Here is a 20,127-nt window from a genome sequence, read left to right as displayed (position 1 = left end):
CATATTGATTAAATTCTAGAGTTCAGGCCGTGCAACGATGTTCACAAATTTTAACTTTTCCGCGCTTGCAGATCTCAATATAAACGAGAGACTTCAGCAGATTAAAAATGATCTGGAGGCGAACATAGAGAGTTCTCTTGGAATTGATCATGCCGCTCTAGCAGCTTTAACTGGCGAAGGTGACAAGGGTGAGTTCGTGAGGTGGCACTATTTGCTGTTAGGTGCAGCTAGCAGTACAAGCAATTAAGGAACCCCTTTCCAACAGAATTTCGTTCATTGCTCTTGTAATTAAATTGACAAGGCAATAAAGGGCCCTGTGCTCCTCAAACCTACTGCTTTACTGCTTGAAGTTTTCCGTCGAGTCTCCCAATGCACTGCTCATAAATGCCTGAATGCTTCCCAATTTCGAGTCTTTGTATGCCCTGGGATCCTTATTAAATCCCTACGTCATCATCTCATAGGTCATATAGAACTCTTGAAGGGCTCTGGCCAAGTGTAACCTGTGTCACAAACACCCCCTCTTGTATATACCCTGATATACTCACAATGCGCACCTCATCATCCCTGTGTGCTTTGCAGGCATCGAGGCTGCGGCAGGAAGTGGTTCAAAGACCAATGCTGAGGTGGACCAGTTGCCAGCACTATCCTCACCAATTCTTCAGAACGGGGGCGCATCCAGTGGCTGGGGCCCTAGCAGCGACAGCGCTGGCGAGCAGCCGATGGAAGCGGTTTCTCAGCACAGCCAGGATCCCAGCCAGGCCTCACCAAAAGCCCTGAAATCCCCCAGATCATCCAGTGGCGCAGCGCAGAGGCAGACCAGCTTCCGGCCCAAACAGGAGCATGCCAGGAAGGGGGTGCGGCGGTTGTGGGCCGAGCCCTTAAGGAGGGCCAGTCCGAGGGTGTCAGCTTCAGCAGAAGCCACGACTCCAAAAGATGCCAGTGCTGACACGTCTGGCCCTTCCAGCAGCAAGGAGCCGGCACTTGTGCAGCCCAGTGAGACACCCAGGTCCAACCGCAGCTCCTCCCGGTCACCACGCAGCGCCCGAGCAGCAGGGCAGTGGCAGGAGAAAGCACCCATCACGCCGCGACAGGCCGGCTCCGCTCAGGCACTGCAGAGCAGCGCTGATGTCAGGTGACCTCCGCCTCCTGACAGCCGCTAGTGCTCCAATGCTCTGCGAGGATGACACTTTATTTAGTGTCTGCATGGTGCGTGATGTGCAATGATGCTCAGGAGTCTTCTGACTGCCACGCTTTTCTTGTTGCGCAGGCATACCATCCCTGCAGAACCTGAAAATGGAGCCGTATCGGATAAGGATGAGGCCACAGCTGGCTGGGAAGGCGACGATGAACAGGACTCAGAAGACCTGCAGGGGCTGGAGGGCACCCAGCAGCACACTGACACCGAGGCAGGGGAAGCCCCACCGAAGACGCAAGGGCCCGACCAGCGAGCAGCCGGTGAATCGTCAGCCTCAGCAGCTGAGCATGCAGAACCGGAGGAGCCGTCAGACACTGGTACTGCACATGCGGCAGCCGCTTCATCTGCAATATCACGCCCTTCTGCAGCCGCTGGGGATGAACAAAAAGACGGCGCGCCTCCTGAGCAGCCAGGGGAAGCCTTACAACAACCGACAGAGCTGCACACAGACGGGGTCCCAGGGGCCACAGAGCGCGCATCCTCACTGGACCGGCAGCCGGACACGCCGCCGCTGTCACCGCCGTGCTCGCCGCTGCCGGCAGCTTCTGCCGAGCCCGCGTTTCCAGAGGCCGGCAGCCTGGAGGAAGCTTCCATAGAGCTGCCGGAGCCTGGCGCGGCACACCAACGGCGGCCGTCGGATGACGTGGAGAGCACCGCGTCCACCAGCCACGCCAGAGATGTGGCAGCAGCGCTGCAGGAGGCTGACGCCGTCAGCGGCCCCGTCAAAGGCACGACTATACTGTCTCTCTGTCTCTCAAGTGCATGCCTTTATGTTCTTGCACCTGCCCTGCCTCTCTGTTTCAGACTTCCTCAGGTCATGTCAAAAATGTGGCTTAAGGGCTGACATTAGTGGTGGAGGGGTGGGGAAGGTGGCACGAGGTGTGAAAAATGCGTTGCAGGCATTCTGGCGGTGGATGTGGGTGCGCTGGAGGGTGAGGAGGTGCGATCGCTGGCGGCGGAGCTGCAGGGGGCGCTGCAGGCCCGCGAGGTGCAACTGGAGCGCAAGTTCCAGGAGGTCGCCGCCATGCAGGACCTTACCCAGCAGCTCATGGTGCGCTAAATTTCCCCTCACCTCCCGTGATCATACCCATACAACCTCATGAAATCTCACGCCTGCAAGGTGCATTATGATTCACATGTGTGCAATGGAACCCGGCTCGAGGAATTTTTTGCCACACGTGTACTGGGGAAGCATTGTTCGGACTGTTGAGCAGGAGTGGTGAGGTGCATTGTAATTTATTTGTGTGCACTGCTCTGCTCTGCTCTGCAACGCACCGTCCTGCACCTGTGTGCAATGCAACTCAGCTTTGAGGGGCATCTGGTGCATGGGAAAGGGCTGAATGTTGTGTTGTCTGGATGCAGGCGCGCAATGAGGAGCTGGCGCGCAAGTCGGCGGCGATAAGCGAGGAGGACCTGGAGGCGATGCGGGGCGAGTTTGAGGCGCGGCTGGGCGCGGCTGAGCGCAAGGTGTACGCGCTCACCAAGGAGCGCGACGCGTTGCGCCGGGGCGCTGACAAGCTCAACTCCGCCAACGACCTGGTCAAGGAGAAGGACGCCATCATCCAGCAGGTGAGCCCTCCCCTCCCTTGTCCCTTCTCTCCCCCCCCTTGTCTTTCCTGTCTACTCCCAGCTGCGTGAGCTTCATCCCTACTGCTAGTCACTGCTGATTACCACGAGCCGAAGTAGGCCGATTTGCAAGACGTGATTGTCGATGTAATGGAGCAAGGAGGACCTTAGCACCCTTGCGATTCATTGGATAGTGCTGTAATATTAGCTACTACTTCTTTTGTGATTGGAGCCCATCTTCATCTTGAAGTTTACAGGCCCTATCACAGAAAAGGTTGAAGGCAATTGATCAGCACATTCCATCAGATTGCCAGGGGGTTTGACACACAGGACATGTTGGTCGCCGTCTTGAGCTTGCAATGCTGGCAATGCGTGTGTGCCGTTGGGGAAGGATGCAGTGCGGGGCGGAGGCGCCAAGTGAGGGGCTGTGCGCAGGTGATGGAGGAGGGGGAGCGGCTGAGCAAGAAGCAGCTAGCGCAGGAGAACACCATCAAGAAGCTGCGCTCGCAGCTGGAGGAGGTGAAGGCCGAGAAGGGCGCTACCGCCGGTACCCTCGCCGCCGAGCGCGCCAAGGTCAGCAAGCTTTATCCTGCATCTGCTCTGTGACCTTTGTAAGACATGTGGTTGTTCCGATCCTTCGCAATCAGACCCCACCACACCATCAACCCCACCCATTTGCCTCCTGTCATTGTAGAGTAAGTACAATAAGCCGTTTTTTGACTCATGCTGTGCTGCACTGATGTGGCTGAGGCGGGTGGGGCTGCAGGTGGAGGCAGCGCTGGCGGCCAAGGCGAAGGCGGAGGAGGGAACAGCGGCGCTGCGGCAGGCGCACAAGGCGGAGCTGGAGGCCGAGAAGGCGCACTATGAAGGCCTCCTGCAATGCGCCCGCGCCGCCCAGGCACGCTCCGCATTCCTTGTATTACTCTTTCCTGCTCTCGGACATGCCTCTGGTCTGGGATTTGAGGCAAGGAGGCGGCACAAGGTCATCTTCCTCTTGTTGAGCCATGTCCAATAAGGTGCAGTCAAGGCAATCTGTAGGAGGACCGTGCTGCTGCAATAGAAGATGCTGACTGTGCGCATGCACAGGTGGAGGCAGAGGAGGCGGCGCGGGCAGCGGCCAAGGAGGGGCTGGGGCGGCGGCTGCGCGAGGCGGAGGCACGCGCCGAGTCGCTGGCCGAGACCGTGGACGAGCTGCGCGCCGGACTTGACCGCCAACGGGCCGCCGCCGACATGCGGTGCAATCCTTTGTCCTCGTAATCCCTTCCATGGCCTGCTTCCCTGGTGCACAAGTTGACCACAGCACAGCTCATGACCATCTAAATTTGCTTGGTGGAAGCACGGCTTGGAGACTGAATTGCTCCTGACAGAAGCTCCTTCCTTGCCGAAAATCATACCCTTCCGCCTAATGAGCGTTGTCTTGCTGCAAGCAAAATGATGGAGGGTATAGTCCCCGGGATGTGAGCGGTGTTTGCCAACTGAACAGGGAGGATGCGCTGAAGCGGGAGCTGGCGGACATAACGCGGCGCAGCCAGGCGGCGGAGGCGCGGCACGAGGAGCTCGCGACGGCGCTACCGGAAGCCACGCGGCCGCTGCTGCGCCAGATCGAGGCCATGCAGGCCGCCAACGCCGCCAATGCGCAGGCCTGGGCCGCTGCCGAGCGCACCCTCCACGACCGCCTCAGCGCCGCAGAAGCCCACGCCGCTGCCTGCGGTGCGCAGCCGATGTTGCATTTAAGGAACTCGATTAGTCACGAGAAGGGCAGCAAGCACGCTTCAACCCCAACACTTGTCAAGCAGGTTCTAAATTGCACCACAACTAGCTATGAAAAGGCTTTTGGCCTACCGGGGTAGGGCAGGCGCTTGCATCCGAGGACAGCATGTCCACAGGCGAGTGAGGGTCACCCGGCAGGTTTGGCAGGCGATTCAGCATTGGCTGACGTTGCGTGTTGTGTGTGGTTGGCTGCAGGGGAGAGAGAGCGGGGCGCGAACGAAAAAGCCCAGAACGCGAGCGCGCGGCAGGCGGCGCTGGTGGCCGCGCTGGAGGCTGCGCGGGAAGAGGCCTCGGCCTCGCGCCACGACGCGGATGCCGCCAACCACGCCCTCATGGACGCCCAGTCGCAGCTGCGCCGCCTAGAAGACCAGCTGAAGCAGGTGTGCCCCCAAAATCCTGGAGAGTGCACTGCAGCCGCGGCTTGCAGAGAGTGTGGGCAGTCGAGGAAGAGGAATGTCTCAAATTGATATGGACACCGTCAGCTTGCCGCTGCCCCGGTAGCATCCTGTCAAGCTGCACCATGGCTGTATGTCATTGGCTTTTGAGCAGTGCATGCAGCACGACTTGACTTGAGGGCATGGCCGAGGGCGCAGGCGACAAAGCGGGTGACGGAGGAAGCCGTGGCGCGGGAGGAGGCGCAGGGGGCGGCGCTGCAGCGGGGGGAGGCAAGCGCGGAAGCCGCAATGGCCGCGCTAGCTGCGGCCGAGGCGCGCGCTGCCGCCGCGGAGGAGCGCCTCCGGGCCGCGTCGCAGCCGCAGCCGTCCTCTTCCGGCGCGCCCGGCGACGGCGCTGGGCCGCCCGCGCTGGCCGGGCCAGGTGCTTGCGCCCCTGCCTTGCTGCTCTGGGTGCATGGTGTCTTCTCTTTGCATGCCCAAACAGTTGCGCAAGGCAGTGTGGCTCGCTGGCTCATTTTCCTTTGGAGGCCAATAAAATTTAGGGCACAGATACTCTGCATGCAGTTCCTGTCAATTAAAGTTTGTTTGGGGAATTGCTCTGATGGTCAGCCCACCTGCATCTTGTTCCAGTGCGACAGGTTAATTTTGAGGTGAGGCAATGGGGACTGTCTGGGTGCAGGCTACAAGTGGGTGCTGGTGAAGGAGGGCGAGGAGGCGCCCATGAGCACAGCCGGGGATGCGAGGGGTGCTGCAGTCGACGACACCGATCTGGGCACCACCACATTGCTGGACAGGTTCTATGGCAGCTCCGTGAGAGGCCCGGGCGGTGCCCCCGCCGACTCGGAGCGCCTCAGAGACTCGGTGGGCCCCAGCTTGCCTTGTTGTGTTACTTTTGCTACTGCAAAGAATCCCACCTCCCCCGCATAGAAGCTTGATGGAGAGAGCACGCCTGCCCTGAATAGTTGTCATGTATAAGCGCATGGGAAAAAGAGCGCATGCGCCGAGATTGAGTAGATTAAGTGTGCTGCTTTGTTCTGCGCAGCTGCGGCATAAGGAGGAGCAGGTGAAGGCGCTGCAGCAGCAGCTGCTGGGGCTGGAACAGACGTGGGACAGGTGCCTCCTCTCTGCCTGCTTACTTTCCCTTTGCTCCCGACAGGACTGTCTTCGTCTCCACAACGGTGCTGGTGTTTCCTGGCTGACATGACACTGTCTTTCTGGTGCGCGCAGCCTTGCGGAGGAGCTGGTGATGGCGGCGCAGGCAGTCGAGGCCGGCAAGGGCCTGCAGCGGGAGCTGACCAGCCTGCAGGACAACTACGAGCAGGCATGCCCCAGCATCCTATTGCACGCTCTCATTCCACCCTCAATAGAGTCGCTGCGCATCCCCACCTGACTGTGCCATCTTAATGGCAATGTCATGTCTGAAATAATTTGGTGGGTGCGGCAGGTGTCGACGCGGCTGCGGTCGGCCACGGAGCTGCTGGGGGAAAAGGACGAGCGCCTGGCTGAGCTGGAGGCTGACGTGGCCGACATGCGCCAGTTGTACCAGCAGCAGGTGCTTGTTTTTATGGACCAGCTCGCGCATGCCAGCCAGCAGAACAGCCCCAGCCCCTCCCCTGGCCCCTCACCCCAGCCATCCATGTGAGCACGGCAGGCGATGACGCGGCCGAGCAAGGGGCCAAACACCGTATCCTTTGTTATTCTCTGGCCTAGACCTCCAGGTGGGGTCACATATTATAGCATGCGTAGCAGGCACATGCAAAAGCCTGGCTCGGGCAACCTTAGCAGAAAAGGGGCCAGGAAAATGGCCCTGGATGCATGAAGCGCCTGTGTGTGCCTGGCGTTGATTGTAGGGGACTCGGAATTAACTTGGTGGAGAGTCTCCTGTCTGCTGTATCAGTACTGTTTTGTAGGCCCCTTCCTTGCCTGTAGGCACGATACGCATAGTAGCACAGCACTTGTCAATGTACCACGTCCGAGTGCAGTCGTGCACTGGTCCAATATGCATGGATGCTCCTGGGTTTTCTACTACAAGTATAAACAGGCCCAGAGAACATATCGTCAGGGCAATGCGTGATGTGCTTGCTTCCAGACAGAAAAGGCTTTGCTTCCAATTGTTATGGCCACGCAACGATTAATAGGTTGAGAGATAATCCAATGCTGTCAGGCAGAAGAGACCCAGATGTGTTCATTACATACTCATGGCAACCAACTGGCATTATATCCCCTTCATGATCATGTTCTTATTGTGACTCTCCATCCCTCTCCGGATCACCATTGATGCACATGCCAATTACACTACCACTTGCGCCTGTGACTAATCTATAAATACTGGCGCTTGTATAAAAAGATCCGGATCTCACTCACACACACACACATACATATATGCCTAGGTGCAGCATGTCAGCTACAGTTGAACTTAGCAAAGCAGCAACACATGGATGCATTTTGTCCGTATTGAGTAAGTAAATCTGCGTTTTGTCAGCAGGACACGTAAAGTAATTGAACTGAAAATTGAGGGGTGCCAGACACAGATTGGTCTTTTAGTAGGCGCAAAGGATGCCACCTGCATGCTTCAGCACAGACGGATGTCTGTCCGTACCATAAAAGAACACTATGACACCTGTGCGTTTTCTGACTTGGGCATCAAAGCGGCTTTATTCGCATGATACCGCAACTCGCCAGTCAAAGCAAGTGCCATGCAGCAGACTGCACCCAGCAGGGCACAGAGGGCTGCTGGAATCTGCGCAAATGCATGCGCACCCCTTTCTTGATGTACAGAAGGTGCTGTCAACTACCCAAAGAATTTCATTGTACACTACTGTAGATGAAATCAAGTACACGCTGTGGCGTTGGCCTATGTCGGAACATCTTGAATTTGTTTGTCTCCAATGTGTCGGCTGATGCTCAGCTGCCCCAAACAGCAGACCCGCCGAACGGGTCATCCTTCGCCGCTGCAGAGCCAAGATGCATGGAAGCCATCTGCTGGTACAGCCCCTGCAGCACATCAGAACCACACCTTTTCTTTTCAATACATTCTGATGATGCACCCCTTTCAGATCTTCCATGCCCCAATGCACGCATCAACATTTCTGAATCCCTCAGCTCATCAAAGAAAGGACATAGAAGCAGAGCAAGCGCCAAATATAAGGAAAGGAAGGACTGCCTCGCCATGTAAATGCAATGCGCGCAACATTGCATGTTAACATGCAAGACTCATTGTCAGCTTCAGGGCACCCAGCACATCGACAGTGACAAAGTGAGTTTCCAAGCGCACCTCATGACGCGGCGAGCAGGCCTGCGCAGCATAGCCGTGCTGTGGAGCGGTGTAGGCCTGAACAGGCGGCGGGGAGCCGTACAGGTGGCCGGACCCGGCAGGAGACATGGCGCCGAACGCTGCCGCGCCGCTCACAGCCGTCGCGATGAGGTGTCCAGAGTTGGAGTGGGACATGGCGGGAGACAGGGCCCCGGAGGAAGCCGCCTGAAGCTGCCCCAAGCTGACCGGGGATGACGGCGTCGTTGAAGCCACCGAGGCAGCTGCCGCAAAGCTGGACGCGAACGTGCCGGAGTAGGGAACGGCGGATCCGGTGCGCAGCGGTGACGGCGCCGAGAGAGATCCCAGAGACCCCCGGCGCACGTGACCTGCTGCATCAGTAGGAGCTATCCAGCAAGTATTGTATATTGTTATTCTTAAAAGTTACCCTGGTCAATGATGCTGTCCTCACAAGTCAGAAAGCGTATTTGGACCACAGCGACATGTTTTAGATTCTGCATGCATGCCCAGGAGGTAGTTACAGCAGTATGTAACCTTGGTGCCATGCCCCATGGTAAAGACATGCACTGCTTCAGCAAACCGGATCTGGGGTCTTTGATGTGATAGAAGCTTCTATCGGAGTGAATTGTCAAGCTGGTGGACGATGAGAGCATGTGATGAGAAGCACCTGAAGGCACAGGTGATCCAGCCGAGAAAGCAGGCGACCCAGGGAAGTGCGGGGACGAGACGGAATGCTGCTGCTGCACGGCCCTGACCGGGGACAGCACTTGAGGAGACGCCGTTGGAGACAGCGCGCCATTGCCCTGCACCATCAAAACCCCTTTTTCTTCACCTTCCCTTGGTCAGACCCCTGTCATCCCCCCATCCTTCCCAATCAATGTCCCAGCTGCTGCAGTTGCAGAGCTCAATACCTCCTCTCATAAGGCAGTTGCAAGCTGAGGCAGAGTACCCAGATAAGAGCTGCGAGATTGCCACATCAGGCAGAAGCAGCACCTGTGCCGCGTGTTGGGCTACGGGATAGACATGGTACATGACGCGGCCGTCCGGGTAGCGCACAGGGACGGCCACCATCGGCACAGCGCCAGCCAGCGCGTAGCCGACAGGCGCCGCACCAGCAGCCGCCGCCGCCACCGGAGGGGCCTCCTCCAGGAACAGGACCTCCTCCGCCGCCTGCTTGCCTGCACCCCGCGCAACCCCAAACTCACTCCCTGTGCTGCACCGCCGTGTGCACTTGCCAGGTGATTGGCACGGCAGAAATCTTCCATATGCGTTCCAAAGCAGTCGAGGGCGAACAAGTCTACTTCACAGCCGCCAAGCAAATCGCCGGCCTTGCGGGAAGGTTACAAAATGTGATGCGGCTCTGCCTTGCTGAGATCTGCAAATGGTGTGTTTGGATGGGGCGGACGGATGGGTACGTACCTGGTGCGGCCTTGACCAGGGCTTGGCGGCCGTCGGCAGTGGTAACAGCCTCGTACACATCTTTCTGTGCTTCCACCTCATCCCAGCTGATCAGCTCCGGCTCAGTTGCGCCCCCCGGCGCGGTCACCTTGACCTGCTCAGGACAAACCAAGAAGTCTCATCGCAGCACGAGTACTTCATCTTTCTCGAGGTGCCCAGCGGCGCCCTGTACCACGCAGCACGCCTGATTGTCTAGCCTGGCATTGCTCAGACGATGCTCCGTCGCTGGCAAGGTTCACCGCTTGGCTTTTGCAAAAGCGGCACCAAGCGATGCCAGCGACAGCGCAAGAACTAAGCAATGCCAGCAATTGTCCTGATGCAAGGTGTCCGAGGACGTGCGTGGCGCACCTGCAAGGGCAAGCGCGAGCGGTCGGCTGTGGTGGCCAGCTTGAGGGGCGAGGGCAGGGAGGGCCTGCGCTGACTGGTCCCACCTGCAGGCGCATCCGCCGGCGGCACCGACACAGACACTCGCCGGGGAGTGGACGCCTTGCTGCATATATTTAACAGCCCATGTCAGCTCTAAGCGCACACTCAACCTTGCCACTCTGCCGTGCAATACACTTGTACGTGTCAATGACTCCTGCTGCATACCAATCGCGCAAGTGGAGACAGCGGTAAAAGACAGTGTGCCTGTGTAAGTGGTGGCAGCAGACCTGCCGGTGTCGGAGTTTCTGTCCATGGATCCGATGCGCTCCAGCTGCATTCGGTATGCTTCGCGCGCATCGCCGCCCGGCCCCAGCGTCTCAATCGAGCGGCTGCGGCGGTGAGGCTGCCTCCCTGCTTCCCCAACACACAGCGCCATCTCACACCCACCCTATACCTTCAATATTACCTAATCCTAGTCCCGCAAGGGAGGGTGCATGGGTGACCATGAGAAGAGTAGATGAAAGTGACATGGCAGCGCTGACATTGCAGCGCTCAGAGTTGCTGCTGAGCTGGTTAGGAAGGCAGGGGGAGTAGTCAGCGCCGGGGGCACCTGAGGCGGTGGGGCTGCCCCCCCAGGAGGTGGTCCTGCGGTGGGAGCTGCCACCGGCGGAGGGGGGCGCCGTCAGCGAGTCCTGCCGCTCCGTGGCGACCTCTGGCGTCGTCTCGCTGGCGGCTGATGGCGGCGGCGGCGGCAGCCGCGGCGTCCTGGGCGTGGCCGCCGCCTGCCCAATTATTCAGGAAGCCATCATATGCGCGTCCATGAAGTGTATTGTACTTGATCAGATGAGAGAAATTATCGCCGCATCATGAAAGGAGTTCACAATTGGCATCTTTTCCAAGTCAGCTTTGCCACCTTTGACAAGACAACAACATACAATACAGGCATCTATGAAGCGCCTCAGCCATTTGATACCCGAGGCAGGCAATCCTCATGCATGTCTTGGATGCGGGGCGGGCTTGGATTGAGGTGCAGGCTTGCCTGCATGCTGTCATCACGTGCGTTCTTGACTGGAGAGGTTGGCGGCGTGGAATTCTGCCTGGCCATGGGTTCTTGGGGAGGCGATTGCAGGTGTGGCACCTTCACTGTGGCTCGAGGGGAGGTCAGCCGGCCTGCATGAAATCAACACCACTCTTGAGACATTGATCAAGTCAGCATGCTGAACGGTGGGCCATTAAACTCGAGGTGTAGTCTGGTGACTGCTGCTGAGAAGACAGGCAGAGAGGGCCCTGGAGAGACTCTCACCGGTACCGAGAGCAAGGAGCTGTGAATCCCCGTCAGGAGAGGAGCCAGTGTCCGCGCTCACTTTGATGTACGATGTTGCTCGCTTCCTGCGAGGCACAGCCAGGGTGAGTGCTGTAGGAGCTGTGGCGTAAAGGTCAGCATCTCAGAGGACAATTTGCCCGAATCTTGGTTGACGGTGTTCCAGGCAAAAGAAGTTCCAGTGCTGCTGAACGGACCCACTCAGGAGACTGTGCTCCCAAATGTGATCCCAGGGCGGTACTAAGATAGCGCCAGAGGGACCCTGGATGAGCTAAACGCTAGGATAAGCTAGCAATTTTCAAGTTTCCTTGAGCAAACTTATCAAAAAGCAAAGCCCTACTTGAGGCATGTTCTGTGCAATCGGCCCAGGGTACACACCTCAAAATTACCTGCTATCAAGCCGATGGTACAGAAAATCACAAGCTACTCTTGTCAGAGCAGCTATCTTATCCAGATATGGTTAGTCGTGATCCCGAGCATATGCCAGGATGTTTCCCGTAATATCAGGGGAGAAGCCCAAAACGCAGCTCTACACGAGCCCAATTTGAAGCTAACCGATCGCAAACTCTTCAATCATAATAGAGTATGCAGGATAGCTGGGATCGAGTGTAGATGCACCCATCAATTCATCAGCGTGAGAGGAAGCCCACCACGAAGGCGGAGGCTTGTCAGCAATGAGGCCATCATGCCTCACTGAAGTTGACGCCATGTCTCTGGTGACCAGATCGGGACCTACAGGCACTCACAAGGAACCCTCGGGCCTTGCTGAACGCTTGCACAACGCGGTTTCTACGTTATTCTTCAAAGCTCACTGCTGGGTCCTGGCAGATGCCCTGAGAGTCTGCTTTGACACTAACATACCTCCTGAATGTTGCAGTGATGGGGCAGGGAAGACGCCTTACGTGCACCCAGCGGCGAGGGCGTCGTGATGGGCAGCACGGGAATGACAAATCGTCCACGTCGGCTTCTGTGTCCAAGAGTGGCACCTGCCAGTGCCCCTCTTGTCCCTAAAGTAGCCTTGTAACTCATCGGATAGATGCAGATGATGGAGTGCAATATGTGTTGTCAAAGGCAGTACAGCAGACAAAAAGTTACTTAGGCCATGTCACTGAATGGCATCGACTTATGAAAGCCATCGCGGCCGTGATCCTTTTAGATGATCATGCCTTGGTTCAAGAAGGTGTCATATGCTGGCAAGAATGTTCTCATTACAGGAGGGTCGACAGGCATCGGTTTTGCATTGGCAGCAGAACTGGTGCAACGAGGTGCTCACGTCACGCTTGTTGCTCGGACTCAGAGCAGACTCGATTCTGCTATTGAAGACTTGAGATCAATGGCAGAGGGGGGCCCATTACCAGTACGTGTCCAGGGCTTCGCTGCAGATGTCTGTGACAGCAGACAGGTGTGAGCATCACTCCTGAAGATCCACCAGGCTTGGTAAAATTAAATGTCTATCATGATTCAGGTGATCCCTTTTTTGCCATAGTAAGCAAGTGTGTGCTCTCTTAGGTCAAAGATGCACTAAAAATCGCTGGAGCTATCGACGTGCTCATCTGCTGTGCTGGGGCTGCATTTCCTGGTAGGGACATTGCTCGGAAATACAGCATTTGTTCTCGTGAACTTCCCAAAGCCATGGGCTGCCCTGCCCTGAAAAGAGCTGCTCTCCGGGCCATTGCGTGTCAGGTTGCTTTGACAAGCACACGTCTCTGATATTGCTGGGGATAACCTGCTTTGTGCTCAGGCTATTTTGTAAAGCAGGACATGGGTGACTTTGAGACCACGATGCAGCTCAATTACTTTGGCACCCTGCGTGTCATCAAGGCAGCCCTGCCAGACATGATGGAACGGAGACAGGGCGAGATTGTGCTTGTTAGCTCTGCAGCGGCAGTGGTTGGTGCGACATCTCCCGTGCCATTATCTCAGCTCTTGTACTTAGATGCGTCTGTTGAAGCTGGCTACGTGGCTCAGATCTGCCCGTTAATCTGGGTTGGCTCTGTCCAGGCGTGGCAGGGTACACCTCCTATGCCCCGACAAAAGCTGCAGTGCGCAGTCTCGCGGATACATTGCGGAATGAGGTGAGAGTTGCATGCAATGCTTTTTCTGCTGTGTGTCGGTCCCTAGCAGCTGATTTAAAGCTGATCTTCTTATCCACCTTGACTATACTGGGATGCCATGCAGCTGCTGTCCAGTGGGGTGCGAGTCATGGTTGCATATCCACCTGACACAGACACTCCCGGATACGCAAAGGAGAACTTATCAAAGGTACAGCCACTCCAATGCAACGAAAGAAATCTAGAAAAACAAGAAGATGGCTTGCCCTTGGTACCTGTTGCGCGTTGCATACAGCATGGTCTCAAGCTCTTGGTGGTCCCCTGCAGCCGCAAGTGTGCCATGACATCAGCAGAGCAGCTGGCGATGTGCTGTTCACACCTGAGCAGGTGGGCCACCTCACAATGACCGCTGTCTTATTTAATCGTTGCACTTGATCTGCTAGAGTGCTGTACAATGGCAATTTTGGCTCATTTTTCTTGGAGTGCCATGCAGGTGGCAAAGTGCATGATTAAGGGCATGGAGCGGGGTGTATACCATCTGCCCTCGCCTGACTTTGGCCAGAACCTGATGATCGCAGCGAGTGCTGGGCTGTCACCACACATGTTTCCAGCCGTCTTGGAGTTCCTTTTGGCGCCCCTGGTTGTGCTTGCTCTCTGGATCTTCGGTTACAGGATTGACAATGCTGTGAGAAACCATGCAGACGTGTAAATAGAGTCTCTGTGACTGAATTTTGACCCTTTCCATCTGGTACATTGCCATAATGCCGGAACCCCTCCCAAGTGACGTGGCTAACCTGAGTTCCAAGGCGCGGAATGACAGGGATACTTTGTGTTCTTCGTCTTCTCTCTGTGTAGCTCCTTCCCATCCATTAAAGATGATCGCGAATAAGATGAATGGGTGCAACACCCACAAAGTTGAAGGTGCAACCTCTGGCTGGAAATGCTTGGTCCGACACTTGGCACGGCCAGTGTCCTGCAGAGGCGCCCAGTGCAGGCAATCGCGCAATGTTGTACGAGCTCTTGATCGCACTTTAGTGGCATCCGCTGCTACAGCGAGCAAAGAGATCACGCAGGACGCACCTCGGATTGTGGTGCGTCACTTACTGGACAGCAAGGCAGAGTGATAAAGCCACATATACAAAAAAAATCTCGAAATGGAGTAACTTGAGTTTAATACCTTTCACGATGGTGCAGGAAGCAGGATCAGAGCGGGATGCAAACGGCGTTCCACGCTTGCCATTGCGAAGAGATGGATGGAATTTCTGGAACTTTGAAGGAAATAAAGTACACTATATCCAGTCAGGTACGGATGTAGCAATAAAACTGACTTCTTGATCAACGCTGTAAGCAAGGTCATCTCCAAGGTATATGGAGAATATCCAAGGTGAAATAAATGATCTGGTTTCAGATCAAGAAAGCCTCGACCTCTTCCTATCTTGGCCAGATATCTTGGAAGGCGGACCAAATGCATTGCCTTTCTCACTGTTGCCTGTGAACAGGGACGTCGGGTACACCTGTGCTGTTTCTGCATGGCTTTGGCGCATCTGCATACCACTGGCGGTACAACATCCCGGTGCTAGCAGAGAACCACCGCGTTTTTGCGATGGATCTGCTGGGTATGGGCTGGAGTGACAAGCCGACAGGGGAAGACATCTACCAAGTGTGGCCCAGACAGATTGCTGCCTTCATCAAAGAGGTGCGGCCCGACCTTGCCTCCTGACTTGCATGCAGCCCCTCATTGGCTTACGGCTTCGAACAGCAATGTGGTCACTGATGGCCACGTGGGTCAAAGAATTGCATGGACAGTCCAGACTGTGCTTTGCAGGTGGTTGGTGGAGAGCCGGTGGTGTTGGTGGGGAACTCTCTGGGGGGCTACAACTGTTTAAAGGCAGGTGTGACGAGCCCAGACCTGGTGCGAGGGGTTGTCCTCCTGAATTCGGCCGGTCGGTTTGAGGAGGTAAAGGCAGAGGTGGAGGCACAGGTGGAGGCTGCCCTCCCAGACACCGAGGAGGCAGAGGGCCTCAAGGAAGCCTTGCGGGAGGTGAGCTGCTCCTACAAGGACAGCATGTGTCACACTGCATGTGAACACTCCTCTGCTCGCGATCTGGAAGGGTGATGTAAAAGGTGCAACACTGCTATTGTGTTCTGCTTGTGGGTATATCACAGGCAGTAGGAAGAGAACTGATGCATGCGCTTGCAAGCTTGCTAGGGAGGCTGCAGCGTGCCCTGATAAGGGGGTGGATGCATGCAGGCTGTAAAGGTTGAGCCGGTAGGGTCTGGGACTGAGGAGAGGGCAGGCAGCAATGGGCGAGCGAGCGTTTCCAAGGTGCCTGCAGAGGAGCAGCCCACGCTGGTGGCCAGCCTGATGGACCAGCTCAAGTCCATGGCCTTGCGTGGCAGCATCTATGCCTCTTTCTTCATGGCTAAGCAGCCCAAGCGTATCCGGCAGGCAAGCTTTGTCTTCATCAGTGCCTTCATTTACATGCATGCCGCCACCCAGTTTGGGACAGACATTTCAGTCAACAGCGCAGCTACCGCGCATCTGCACTTTTATGCGCTTATGAACATTTGGTCATGTCTGCAGGTGCTGGAGCAAGTGTACATCAGCCAGCACAACGTGGACGAGGACCTGGTGAACTCCATAGTGTGGCCCGCAGAGAGCGCCAACGCCGCCGAGAGCTTCTACCGCATCATCAGCGGCAAGGGCACCCCCGTCAATGTCCTGCTCAGCAAACTGGACAAGGTGCGCAGCCTCCCCCATGAATTCCCCCTATTATGTTTGAGCACCCAATATCAAAAAAATATCAATTTCCACACGCACCTGCACGGCAACTGGAAAAATTCACAGAAGTATTCGTGACAGTTCTAACACTGCCAAGCAGAGGCATGAGGTTGGAGATTCAGTTGGGGAATTGATTTGTGATTTGGTGGTGCAGCCGATGCTGCTGTTGTGGGGTGCGGATGACCCCTGGATTGGACCGGGGAGTGCCGCGCGCATTGAGAGCCTGTACCCGCGCGCGCAGAAGGTGCTGCTCAGCGGAGTGGGCCACTGCCCCCAGGACGATGCTCCAGAGCGTGTGAACGCCGAGCTGCTGAGATGGCTGGATGCACTCTAGAGGTGCCGGGAGTGGAAAGTGTTATGACTAATTAGGAATATGCGCTAGGTTCCGCGAGAGCTTGTGGCTGACTGACCAATGCAAGGTCCAGAACACTGAGTCAGCCAGACACAGACCTGGTCAAACCTTATTCGCCTGTACAACATGTTGTTGGGAGAATCGGAGCAGGCTCCACCATTGATGAGAGCAGCAGGATTGTAAGATGCTCAATTTTTCTGATGAAGTGCTGATGCCTTTATGATAATGGTCAAGATTAGTCTAGTATAAGTGCACCGCCATCCCAGTGCTGCAGCTGTCCACTAACAAATGTCACCGACCGCAGAGTGTGCCTATATAGCATGCATGTTACAGTTTCATGGGACACCTCAGCAACAAGCGTGATCCTCAACAGCTTGAATTTGGTCATTCAGGTCTCATCTCAAGAAAAGAATTTTGCCATCTAGAAGTCTCTGCACCAACACACCACAGCACCTGCATCTTTACAATCAATACTTGACACATCTTCAGCCTGGTCTGAGACAGTTGCAATAAAAGGTGCGCGTGACATACTGTGGCCGAAAAAAGACTGCATAAGTTCTTTGCTTACTGAGGGACCTGGGTTTCCCCTACAAGTACACAATATAAAATAATAGAATTGGCCCAGCCTTTGGCGACAGGTCAACAAAATCATGCTAAATCAAGCTGAATCTCTGCAAAGTACTGCCTCCGTTCCATAAGAAGATGTTCAACAGGGCACCCAGGTCACATCCTCAACTTCCGCCCTGCTGCGCCACCCACACTGAGGGTATTTGCTGGGGGGGCTGCAACAGCTGCTGCTGCAGGTTTGGTATTGAGGCAAGCCTGGACGCTCACGCAGAGCTGTGTGGCAGGGTCGTAGTACTGGCAAGGGGGGCACGACGGGAAAGCAGGGTCGTTGACGATTGTGATCTGGGCATTGTTATTGCCGTTGCCGTTCCCATTGCCATTTCCAGTGGCCTTGTTCCCATTGTTGTTCCCGCTGCCTGCCGCTGTGTTCCCATTCCCTGCAGAAACACCACTTGCATGTCAGCATCAAGTCGAGCAGCTAGCTGCAGTCTGCCTCTGGGTCTCCTGCCCTTGAAGCTGATAACTATTCCAAGATGGTGCGCAGAATTCCAGGATTTCCTGGAGTGAAGGTGCGTTTACCAGTTCCATCGCCAGTTGTGTCTGCAAAGGCTGCAGAGCCTCCGATCTTGACCAGGAACTTTCCATTGCCCTCGCCATTGCGTGTGCCGTTCTGAGGAATGTCTGCCAAGGGTGCTGCCTTGACCTTTGCTGCAGCACTATCATCGCTCCCGGCCGCTGCTGTTTCACCTGTGGGACAGCAGATTGGATTGTTCTTCATGGTGATAATTGGAAGGACACTTGTCATCTCAGGTCTACAGGATTGGCAGGACAGCACAGGGCTACTTTGATCCAGATGCCGAGTCAGAGCTTCTTCGACACAAAAGGTGTCACGACGATCTGGGCTGACATTACATCCGAGTATTCAAGCTTTATGAAAAACCATGAAATAAATATTAGCATCTCTCACGTCTTGTCGCTTCTCGTCTTGAGCTCAACAAACTAGACTTCAAGATGCGCTTTACGGGATCTGACTTCCTCGACTTCCCACATCAACCTACCTCGGGTACTAGCGACAAGAATGAAGCAACACACGAACAGGAGAGCCCGCGTAGTCATCGTATTCTTGTTCGATAAAGCTCCCGTGACGGATGTATCCCCCTTCCCGCAGAAAGTTGTGTACGGATTCCTGCTCCTCGTTGTCGGACGTCCGATGATATCTTAGCCTTTAATGGCTAGAATTGATCCTTCTGAACAAGCAAAGACCGATGTTTCATGAGAAGAAGCCGACGACATCTGGCAGGAACCTTAAACTTTCTAATTACTATATTATCATATGACCCCCCTCAAGTGGCTCATGGTTGCTCCTGCTTACTGGCAACAGAACCAATGGAAGGCACTCACCCCACAAGAATGATCGCTCAGGGATGAGCACTGCCACTGGTCACTACGGCTCATTCTGCAAGCGCTGCAGAGCCTCCTCCACAGCCAGCTCTTCAGAGGACGGTGCGTCTCTGCGGAACTCCAGCCTCGGCACATGCCTGGACTTCAGCGCATGGGCCAAGCTTCGCCTCAGCCTGGACACCCTGCGCCAAAGTTAAAGACTCACTGCCTCCGCGCATGTTTGATGGACTTGCATGCTTATGTTCCCCACAGGTCATTCCTCTCTTCACAGACAACTCTAGACTGGTACATGCATGCATTGAGACGCATTCTTCCCCTCAGGCTGATGTTCTGAGGTCCTGCAGTCACCTCTGGTTCAGCTCCCTCTCGGCAGCATCATGCCGCTCTGGGAAAGCATCCCACAGTATGTACGCTGTGGAATTGTCAGGTGACATGCGTACCTGCACAGCACCACAAAATTCTTCACTGGCTTTGCATCTAAAGGGCTTGCAGTGCCACACATGCGGTCTAGCAGATCTGCTCTGCCGGTAGACAAGCGCACCTCAACCACGGTGAAGCCATACCGCCCAGTGAGGTCGCTGTACGTGTTGGTGTCAGTGAACATCATGACCGTCTGAAGGGCGTCCCTCACTCGTCCAGCAACTGCATCACGTTGCGGTTCTTTTTCAGTACATCCGCAGATACAGTGTGCGGGCTTGCACCTTGCCAAAAAAGATCAGGCGCTGCAACATACTTACACTTCTGTTGATGCCGCGAGGCAGGCCACACCTGCTCAGTTGGCGACCTACACAAAGCACCCTGGTCATACTCCTTCTACATTAGCATTTACAAGTGACATAAAGCTTCAGTCTCCTGGTGTCTGGGTGGTGGCCACCTGTAGGCTAGATCCACACGAAAGCCTGAATCGAGCTGATATCCTGGTGGCTCTTCTGAGGAGTTGATTTCAGGTTCTACTTCCTCATCATGGTGAGCTTCAGTCTCTGTCACACGGTCTTGGGCATGGCGTCTGTGTCGCGCAAAGCTGCGGACACTTTGAAAGCATGCATCGCCAGACTTGATCAAGGAAATAGAGTAAGATGTGGTACAGATTGCATCACAAGAGTGGGGCCGGCACATGGCACGTATGGCTGTACTTCTGAGCCACGCGGCTTTGATGATGCATGTCATGCTTGTAAGACTCGTTTGTATGCTCCCCACAAGGTCGATTTTATTGATCCAGTCGACGTCAACCAATATTCTAAAGAGTGCAAATACTAGTGAACGCATTGGATATTTGATCGCTGAGCAAGACGAGCAGGAGCATTGCACTGAGGTAAGCATCACGTCACCTTGAATTGCCATCGCAAATTGCAATTTGCAATCTTGTTTGTCTTTCTTGTCTTCTGAGGAATGTGAACAACACGCCGATGTGCAACGAAGGGAATGCTTGTATCGTTATTCCTATTAACTCCAGACAAGTTGGACTTGCTAAAGGGACACCTAGGAAGTTGCGGTGCAATTTTGAGGGTCAAGTTGCAACGGTCTGCCTCACTTTCAGAAGCCCTTTGTGGTAGTGCCTATCTTGTTTCAGAAGGGAGAAGCTTTCTGTGCAAGTAGGTAATCAAGATATGCTGATGAAAAGATAATACCTTT

The 20,127-nt window shown here is 55.4% G+C and overlaps 6 protein-coding genes across 6 annotated transcripts; 3 read left to right on the top strand and 3 right to left on the bottom strand.

The window, feature by feature from the left end:
- Nucleotides 1-37: 37 nt before the first annotated feature.
- On the top strand, nt 38-6,316 carry COCSUDRAFT_66572 (hypothetical protein; the record flags this gene model as incomplete). The annotated part of the gene is made up of 14 exons (XM_005646828.1): nt 38-188; nt 580-1,132; nt 1,268-1,953; nt 2,095-2,246; nt 2,558-2,764; nt 3,197-3,334; nt 3,528-3,743; nt 3,848-3,996; nt 4,245-4,471; nt 4,727-4,911; nt 5,125-5,347; nt 5,606-5,787; nt 5,969-6,039; nt 6,154-6,316. The coding sequence occupies 14 exons, from the start codon at nt 38-40 to the stop codon at nt 6,314-6,316; spliced, it is 3,303 nt and encodes a 1,100-aa protein (XP_005646885.1).
- A 24-nt stretch (nt 6,317-6,340) lies between these two features.
- On the top strand, nt 6,341-6,855 carry COCSUDRAFT_56033 (hypothetical protein; the record flags this gene model as incomplete). Its single annotated transcript, XM_005646827.1, has 2 exons — nt 6,341-6,564; nt 6,837-6,855. The coding sequence occupies 2 exons, from the start codon at nt 6,341-6,343 to the stop codon at nt 6,853-6,855; spliced, it is 243 nt and encodes an 80-aa protein (XP_005646884.1).
- A 975-nt stretch (nt 6,856-7,830) lies between these two features.
- On the bottom strand, nt 7,831-12,051 carry COCSUDRAFT_56032 (hypothetical protein; the record flags this gene model as incomplete). The annotated part of the gene is made up of 11 exons (XM_005646826.1): nt 7,831-7,920; nt 8,201-8,565; nt 8,865-9,000; nt 9,191-9,375; nt 9,617-9,749; nt 10,004-10,145; nt 10,309-10,432; nt 10,632-10,803; nt 10,995-11,191; nt 11,325-11,410; nt 11,993-12,051. The coding sequence occupies 11 exons, from the start codon at nt 12,049-12,051 to the stop codon at nt 7,831-7,833; spliced, it is 1,689 nt and encodes a 562-aa protein (XP_005646883.1).
- Nucleotides 12,052-14,578: 2,527 nt separating this feature from the next.
- COCSUDRAFT_16804 (alpha/beta-hydrolase) lies at nt 14,579-16,509 on the top strand (the record flags this gene model as incomplete). The annotated part of the gene is made up of 6 exons (XM_005646825.1): nt 14,579-14,696; nt 14,893-15,089; nt 15,219-15,362; nt 15,681-15,851; nt 15,987-16,136; nt 16,330-16,509. 6 exons carry the CDS (start codon nt 14,579-14,581, stop codon nt 16,507-16,509), a joined length of 960 nt encoding a protein of 319 aa, XP_005646882.1.
- Nucleotides 16,510-16,840: 331 nt separating this feature from the next.
- On the bottom strand, nt 16,841-18,337 carry COCSUDRAFT_53769 (hypothetical protein). Its single transcript, XM_005646824.1, has 3 exons — nt 18,153-18,337; nt 17,674-17,841; nt 16,841-17,531 (listed from the first exon to the last, which is right to left on the bottom strand). Exons 1-3 carry the CDS (start codon nt 18,208-18,210, stop codon nt 17,251-17,253), a joined length of 507 nt encoding a protein of 168 aa, XP_005646881.1. The 5' UTR covers nt 18,211-18,337; the 3' UTR covers nt 16,841-17,250.
- A 201-nt stretch (nt 18,338-18,538) lies between these two features.
- COCSUDRAFT_56029 (hypothetical protein) lies at nt 18,539-19,099 on the bottom strand (the record flags this gene model as incomplete). The annotated part of the gene is made up of 3 exons (XM_005646823.1): nt 18,539-18,677; nt 18,844-18,935; nt 19,037-19,099. 3 exons carry the CDS (start codon nt 19,097-19,099, stop codon nt 18,539-18,541), a joined length of 294 nt encoding a protein of 97 aa, XP_005646880.1.
- Nucleotides 19,100-20,127: the final 1,028 nt, after the last annotated feature.

The sequence above is a fragment of the Coccomyxa subellipsoidea genome (genome assembly GCF_000258705.1).
Source record: "Coccomyxa subellipsoidea C-169, whole genome shotgun sequence".
Classification (NCBI taxonomy): Eukaryota; Viridiplantae; Chlorophyta; class Trebouxiophyceae; family Coccomyxaceae; genus Coccomyxa; species Coccomyxa subellipsoidea.
This window is presented reverse-complemented; position numbering and strand designations above follow the sequence as displayed.